Source organism: Hypomesus nipponensis, chromosome 9 (genome assembly GCF_054491055.1).
Source record: "Hypomesus nipponensis isolate SF chromosome 9, ASM5449105v1, whole genome shotgun sequence".
In the NCBI taxonomy this organism is placed as follows: Eukaryota; Metazoa; Chordata; class Actinopteri; order Osmeriformes; family Osmeridae; genus Hypomesus; species Hypomesus nipponensis.
The window spans coordinates 6,889,112-6,897,661 of NC_140369.1; the positions used below are offsets into that span (position 1 = coordinate 6,889,112).

General features: G+C 48.9%; 1 protein-coding gene across 1 annotated transcript in view; it reads left to right on the forward strand.

Moving 5' to 3' along the window:
- slc25a26 (solute carrier family 25 member 26) overlaps window positions 1-8,232 on the forward strand; it is a 43,476-nt gene extending 35,244 nt beyond the window's left edge. The window contains exons 8-10 of the mRNA XM_084704108.1: window positions 605-669; window positions 3,105-3,178; window positions 7,743-8,232. Coding sequence (XP_084560234.1) covers window positions 605-669; window positions 3,105-3,178; window positions 7,743-7,839 — 236 coding nt within the window. The 3' untranslated portion in view covers window positions 7,840-8,232. The remainder of the gene's footprint in view (window positions 1-604; window positions 670-3,104; window positions 3,179-7,742) is intronic.
- The last annotated feature ends 318 nt before the right edge of the window (window positions 8,233-8,550 follow it).

Consider the following 8,550-nt stretch of genomic DNA (forward strand, 5'->3'; position numbering starts at 1 on the left):
AGGAAGTTCCACTCCCAACTTGTCAAATCCATTCTCATTCACGTATAGTAGTAACTAGTAAAAATCTGGCAACATTAAGTCTTGTTACTCCATACCTCCCATAACATTCACACATATCTTCTCCTCAGCCGTTAACTTCTCTCTGCCTCCCTCACAGCTCTCTTCAGGGGCCAATATCTCTTTGTTTATTGTAGTCAGTTGCTATGTTGTGTGGCGGACTGTGAGACATACTCTTAGAGGGTTTGTGTCAAGTCTGGCGCCCTTGCACCCCTCTTCTGCTCCCAGTTGGGACACCCCTGAAACACACAACATACAAGGTTTCCAACTTGGCTGTGGGTGTGAGACAGAGAGACATGGACTGATGGAGTGGGATTCCTGGTGACGTGGAGGCTGGTGAATCTGTCTGGTTCATTAATAGAAGAGAATCAACAGGCTATTGATAGACCAGGCTAATTGATAACAGGGTTTTATTTAATATCCTCCATTGTGTGTTTTAAGCTGCATGTCTTTTATATAGCATAGATGCCATTTGAGACAAATGCATAGAGATAAAACTGTTTTGCTTATTTAATACGTATGTGTGTGATCCCCTTTGTGTGAGTAGGTGCAGTGGCAGCGTTAGTCACGACTCCCCTGGACGTGGCTAAGACCAGGATCATGCTAGCAAAGGTGAGTCCAGAGCCAGGCACACTTAACCAGGCACTGTGGATAGCTGTCTGGCAGGCCCAGCCAGCCCTCAGAGCACAGCAGGGAAACACAGCAGGGTCACACAAGGACAGCTTTGACACACACATCCATTTATCACTTCCAGCATCGCTGCCGGGAATGGACAGTGTTCGGCGGACATGTTTTTTGAGCATGCTTAATGTTAGTATAAGTACATTTGGCTGCTTCGGAGGAATTTCTGTGGCTGCGTCTAAGAGTGCTGGGACTGGGCCCTGCTGTCCTCGGTTTTGGTTCTGCTCTCTGTCTGGTCTCTCTCTCCCTGCTAACGTTTACTCCTCGCTAGCTCCTGTAGACGTCTGGCAACTCTTACTGGTTCCTGTGTGTGTCCACTTGTGTGTGTATGTCCGTGTGTGTTTGAGCGTGCGTTTGGTTAGGTGGTGATGTTTCTTAGTGGTTGTGTGTGTGTGTGCTGAGTGTTCAGGTGAACCCTGCCAACCCCAGTGTCCTTGGACAAGACGACGTGTTGTGCTCTTTGTGCTTCCCTGATGACTAATGAGACGCTGTGTCTGACTCTGCAACAGCTCATTGGGCTGGACAGCCTTCCTGGACAATGTGTCAAAGCAATCGCCTTCAGTGTGGTTTGAAGCACATGTAATTGCTGGGACTGGGGATTCTTAGGATTTCAGAATTATACCTTACTGGCATAGTGTTGGGAAGGCGCCTTTGACAAGTACTATAACACATTATGGGCTGTTTTAGAGAGCATGTAAAAACATAAGACCACCTGACAGTGAGCGGCGATGTGCTTGCTCCTGTGTGTCTCGCTCTCTCCAACCGGCTTTGCACAAGCCCAGGCAGGACTGGAGGAGGTTGGGGTGGGGTGGGGGTGGGGGGGTGGGAGGACAGGGGGAGGGGGGGTTGTTGATGGATACGAGGGTGAGGGTGTTGGAACTTGTCACATTAGTTTCCTCCTGCGGTAGAGGAGAGGTTTCTGTCCGTGGTTGGCAGAATAAAAGAGTTGTGTTGTACGGTGCCAGGGCCACGGGAGGTGGTGTTGGCAGAGGGCGACATGGGTCGGGACTTTGGCACGAGGTCTGGGCGAGGGCGTAGCTCCAGAAAGCCCAGCTGGACCTGTAAAAAAACGAGGGAACAGGAGTTCTTCCACACTGCACTGCCCACAGCCTGGCACCGTCTTCCCCTGGGCAACACACAGCCTCTCCTGCAATACACTGCTACTGTACCTACGGCTGGCACGGGCATGCCACACACACACCCCAGCCGCTTCTGAGGGCCTGGCACATCCAGCTCCCATCAGTGAAACCCTCTCTTCCAGCAGGCTTGGAAAACACAAACGTTTCCTTTGATTCCTGCTGCTGTAAGTGCCCCAGGCAGCTCCCCTGTCCAGCTACAGGCCCCCTGCTTTGTAGGCCCCCCCGATGTTTCCCTCACTTCCTGAGGTGGAGAGAGAGAATGACATGCGAGGGAACATAGCCATTATCTGCTCTAATTCCCCAGGACCATAGTTGGAACGTTGTCGGTTGAGTAAAACAAAGTTGTTTCTTACAACCTTTCCAGTAGTTAAAGAAGGCAGGGCTGAGCTGGATCTAGGATTCCACTCACTTATCACCAATTAGGGGCTACAGGGTTTCCCACTGAGGCCACGAGGGTTTCCTACAACCACCGCAGGGTACGATAAAATCACGGCTTGGTACATGCACACACACATGCAGCCAGACACACAGCCAGACACACAAACACACACATGCATGCAGACACACTGGCCAACACAGAAACACTAGATGATTTACAGGCCAGGCCACAGTTATGCTAACCCTGCGCCCCACCCCACCCTCCCCCACTCTTACTCTCTTTCCTCATCCCTCCCCTTCGCCTCTCTCCCTTCTTCCTCCCCTTCCTCCCCACCCTTTCCACCTCTACCCACAATGCCCTCCCCCCCCAGAAAACTAGACTTATGGAGTCAAAACAGACCCCTGTGTACAGAGATGTTGGTTTAAGCTAATGAAATGGAAGCTTGGCCGGAGAGGGGGGCAGGGCAGGCAGTGTGGGGTTTGCAGGGGAACAGGTGGAGTGTGGGTGTGGGTGGGTGTCACCTGTGCTGCAGTACAGCTGTCTCTGAAGATGGAGGGAGGGGGGGGGGGCAGAGGAAGACTAAACAGGGTGTCTGTCCAAGGAGGCAGGAAATGGAGGAGACGATCCATCAATCATCACACCTCTCTCTGTTCTCTGCTCTCTCTCTCTCTCTCTCTCTCTCTCTCTCTCTCTCTCTCTCTCTCTCTCTCTCTCTCTCTCACTCTCACTCTCACTCTCACTCTCACTCTCACTCTCTCACTCTCACTCTCACTCTCTCTGTTCTCTCTCCCTCTCTCTGTTTTCTCTCTCCCTCCCTCTCTCTGTTCTCTCTCTCTTTCTCTCTCCAGGCTGGGACGGCCACAGCAAGCGGGAACATCCCTCTGGTGCTGTACGAGGTGTGGAAGAGCAGAGGATTGGCAGGGTGAGTATTATGGAGTGGTGGAGTGCTGTAGTCTTCAGAAACAGATCAAAGGTTATCTCAAAGGTTGTCTCCTATCTATTTCTGCCTTTAGCGCACGTGTGCTGAAGATGAAGTGTTCCCGTTTATTTTCATCTTGCATCATTTAGTTTGATGATACTCAAGGGAAATGAATTCACAGGACCACCAGAGATCTGAGGAATTAGATGTTTCTCTGAGACATAACTCTGGTGTGCAGTGGTATTGATTAAGGCACAAAGCAAGGCCAAGTGTAGGGTTTATGTGCTGAGTGTTGTGATGTGATCTCCTAAAGGGGAGCTCAGATATAGAGTGATTGCTGCACTACCAGCTCTGTCCCTGTGAAAGAGAGAATTTTCATGAGCTGACATCATGTAGTTAAGACGAGCTTCATGTTGATAGCAGATTTGCTTTGGGACTGTGTGAGAAGGGTTCTGTTTTCCTTTAACACGCACACCCACACATACACACACACACAGACACGCACAGACACAGTATCCACGCACACACACACCTGCACACATGCATGCATACAAACATACATACACACATGCATCCACATGCACACCAACAAGCACACAAAGACCTATGTCCTATCACAACACAGATGAGGGGGCCACAGTAATGGAATCTAATCTGAGGATAATTTCATCTGGAAGTTTCTAATTCTCATGCAGCTCAGGCTCATTCCAGGCTTGTTCCTGATTGGTTCTCCCAGCTGCATTCACCTTTGAGGGGATTTCCAGAAGGTGAAAGCACGTTGATGATCTTCTGAGAACAAGCTAGAAGCTTAGTCCCCTGCTGTCTGCATGCTAACCCGCCCGTAACTGAAAGGAATATTCTTGGATGTTCTTTCCGCTCTTTGATATTTTGGGGCATCTTCATTTCTAGCTGTCCACGGTCTCTTCTGGTCCAGCTGACTGTCTTCACATCCTGTGCTTCCATCTTAGAGGGAGTTGTTTTTTCAAGAACCATAATCCCCTCAACAGGAGGGAATATTCACCACAGTATCTCCCCCTCGACAGTGATAAATATACTTTTTTTTGTGTGTGTCTTTGTTTGAGAAAGCGGAGAGAGGGGCAGTAGGAGCACAGGGGCCGTGATTCCATAGGGCAAAAGTCTCGGGAGTTCCGCTGGTGCAAGCCTGCTACAAATTGCTTCTGCTTTAAAGCTGTAATTATGGTAATAGGCCCAATTGCAGTGTAGTGAAGCTGGAAAGTGCTTCCATGTGTCAGCCGTGCCCCGGAGCACTGCGCTGGGCCAACGTAAGACACGCTCACCACACAAACCAAAACTAGACCAATGCTAGACCAAATACTAAATCAAAACCACTGCTGTGTTAAAACCGGTACCTGATTAGGTCTTTAGGCTAACCCAGACCGAAACAGACACTGATCTTACGAGTGTAGGTAAGGGAAACATGGCTGATGACCTCACAAAGTTGGATACGGCTCAATAAAGTTAAGTGTTTAGTGTCTTCACATGAATGCAGATGAAGGAAATGAATAGAGCCCTGATCAAGCAGCCACAAAGGATCAGTAGTGAGGAAGGAGTATTGAAAGGATCTGATTTCATGACCAACGCTAACGTCTGGACATGAGAAAGTCTACTGCTGAGGCCTCTGGGTATTTTTAGCTTGTTTGGTCACTGAATGTCTTAGAGGTGATTGGCCGGTGATCAGCAGATGACTGATCTGTATGGCTGCTGGGCTGGTGATATCACGGTGAGTCAGAGAGCCCCTGGGGTGCAGGGGTTGAGTTCTTCCCTCCCCCTCACTGACGTCCTTCTCCACAGGTGGGGTTGATCACATACAGGAAGTGACACGCAGCACTAGTTGGGACCAGCCAAATCTTGATAGCTCTAGAATCTGGCGTCCAGTTTGCGGAGAGAGTTAGACACTTGCAGCTCTGTAGCTAGGCTTTTTACAGGGGTTTTGATTCCTGGAAAAATTTTGTTTCGTCCTGTGTTTCTTTAGTGAAGGACATTGTAGGACTGTGTGCTGCTTCTGAGAGGAACGGTTAGATTCAGGCTAGTTCTGTTTCAGTTCCCTTAACTCAGAGCAAACTGAAGGGCAGTGTAGAGGAATGTTCTCTCATGTTCTAGCCTAAAAATGTACCAGACACACGCTCTTACTCTCTCTCTCTCTCTCTCTCTCTCTCTCTCTCTCTCTCCCTCTCTCTCTCTCTCTATCTCACTATGTCATACTCACGACCAAACAAACACACACACACAAACCTTCACTCCCTCTCGTTCTTTCCAAAACACCCGATCCGTCACGGAGCATTCTGAAACACGCTGTTGTGTGAATGGTTGGGATAGTTGATAGATCCCTGACATGCTTGGCACCTTGTACAGCTTTGCAGTTGACAAAATTGATGTATTAGCGGTCAGCCCATTTGTGACCCCGTTTCTAAATGGAGGCCCATAAAAATCTTCCCTTCCACTAACTTACTAACCCCCACAGGTGCTTCAGGGATATGGCATGTGGGCCAGTTCTGGAGCGTCCATGATATTCAACCCCTTCTATACACACACACACACAAGCAAGAGCAGCGCCAGGCCAGATGAACGCGGGGGCGTATTGGACGAATAGTGGTCTCAGTAAGCAAAAACAAACATTCCAAACGGACTGGACCCCACAGCCAATGTGGACAAAAGGACAGAGAAGGAAAGTGAGGGATGTAGGAATAGAGGCTAGACTGATGGAAGTGTGTGTGTGTTTGGAATATATAATAGTAAAGGGAATAAGGGAAGGATAAATACAGAACGAGAGAGAGGAAGTCTGTATCTGTGGGCTGAGCCAGTTGAGGGGGCTGTAGTCGGACTGACGGAGGGGATGGATGGACAGCAGAGGGACGTGTGTGTGTGTGTGTGTGTGTCATCTGGTCATCAGTCATGCTGAGGCAGAGCTCCAGGGAGGCCCTAAGGGGGGAGGGAGGGGTGCGGGTTAGTCCTAATCCTAAAAACAGCTGTGTGGAAAAGGGCCTTGGGAGACTGGAGCTCTCTCATGGCCTGTCACATCTCCTGACCCCGGCAATGTCAGCCGCCTCCGAGGCCCCTGCCGCCTCTAACAGCCTCCAGTGAGACCATCACTGTCTCTAACAGCCTCTAGTGAGACCATCACTGTCTCTAACAGCCTCTAGTGAGACCATCACTGTCTCTAACAGCCTCCAGTGAGACCATCATTGTCTCTGACAGCCTCTAGTGAGACCATCACTGTCTCTATCAGCCGCTAGTGAGACCATCACTGTCTCTAACAGCCTCTAGTGAGACCATCACTGTCTCTAACAGCCTCTAGTGAGACCATCACTGTCTCTAACAGCCTCTAGTGAGACCATCACTGTCTCTAACAGCCTCTAACAGCCTCTCAGGCTTCTCTTCCTCATGCAGCCTCCTAGCCCCGTGCTCTCCTAGCACCTTATAAGGCCACTCTGTCATCCTCCGTTCTCACAGAAATCACAGGTCATCAAAATGACAGGTTTACCAGCTTACTAGGAACCCTGGTGCGTAAGGTGCAATATGAGATGACAGGCCAGTGACCAGAGATGGGAAGTAACAAAGTACTAATACTTCATTACTGTACTTTGATAGATTTTTCTGGTATCAGTACTTCACTATGTATTTTTCTGACAACTTTCTACTTTCGCAGTTATTTATACAAATAGCTGTACTTTCTACTTTGTACTTTTGACATTTTCAAACCACTAGTTTTAATCTGTATTTGGTGGGATGATCAATATTATTTCTTGTTATTTGAGTGCCTTTTTTAATTTCCTTGCTGTCACACACAACAAACGTAAGCTAGTCTATGAAGCTACCATGGAGCCAGGCAGAAGGCAACAAGAAGCCTGGATGAGACAGAGGATGAGGCAGAGGGAGTTAGCGATGTGGACATGACTGAGAATAGAGACATTCCCATCACCTATGGTCATATATGAGGGAGATGTTCAACATTTTCTGTGTCAAAAAGGATTCCTGGCAAATGCGCTGCGCGTCTATATTTAGTGTATTTTTGTATTCATGTATTAATACAGGGCTCTCAAGTTTTATCAAAAGTTTGTCGTGAGATTATCATACCTGTCAACGTTTGGGGAAAAACAAAATTGTGGTGGGGTGTGTGCTGTTGATGTTTCTGATTGGCTAGTTGGTGGAATTTAACAGTGTATAACTCGTGACAACTATCAACTTGACAGAAAAATTCCCTCCATATGCCCACGCCTCGTCCATTAATTGTATGAAGCGGGACAAGTTATGTCTTACTTCTCAGCGTAAGAAATTCAAGGTGTTGTGTGAGAAATAGTTGATAGGCCTGATTAATATGATGTGAGATCCAGTTACCAGCCTGACACTAAAACAGGTAGTAGTAGTAATTGAGTTGTCAGAGCCCACACTTCTTTACTGTAACTTGAGTGAAAAAAATGTAGTCAGTACTTCAACTTTTACCAGAGTGTCTGTACTTCTACTTTAAAGATGTGTGTACTTTTGCTCTCTCTGCTTGTGACACATCCTCTGCCTTGATGTAACCGTCTCTCTTTCCACTCTCCTGCAGGCTGTTTGCTGGCAGCATACCCAGGATAACCTTCATCAGCCTGGGAGGCTTTATCTTCCTAGGAGCCTACGAGAAGGTCCGGGGCTCCATGCTGTAGCTGGCCTGTCCCTGCCTTCCTGTCCCTGCCTGCCTGTCCCTTCCTGGCTGGCCCCTGCCTGGCTGGCCTGGTGGAGGGTAGGCCTGGTCCCTGGTGGAGGGAAGGCCGGGCCCTGGGCTGTCCTAGCCTGAACCAGGCCTCCTGAGGAAGGACACCTGGTTCCCGTGGGGAGAGTCATCTCTGATCACATTACCCAGCGCTCTGCATTCCTGCTCATCAGTGCGCTGCAGATTGAGTTTAACTGCCTGGATTCCTCTAATTTAACAACACGGATCGTTTTCAGAAGGAAACTCATAGCCCTCCCCACGAGAACATGAGCATCTTTACTGTATGGTAAATAAGTGAGTGAATGTGGCATTAAAACCAATATGCTATTAAAACCACTTTTTTATATTGTTGAGCCATTGTGTGTGATTACTAGAGATCTTGGTGTCTGAGGAAGCGATCTAGACTGTGGGGTTATCCCAGCCATCTCCCTCCAAGGTCCCAGCTCTCCTGGGTTTCAGCAGGAAGATGAACCAAACCACCTGGCTCCACGGGCCTCATCTCAGCTCCATCAGCCTCCATGAAGCCTCATCTCAGCTCCATCAGCCTCCATGGAGCCTCATCTCAGCTCCACTGTGCTCAGACACCTGGATCCGGACTCTCCCACAGAGGTGAAGGCAACTCTGGAACATGCCTACCGTAGCACCGGCTTGGGGGACCTTCAAA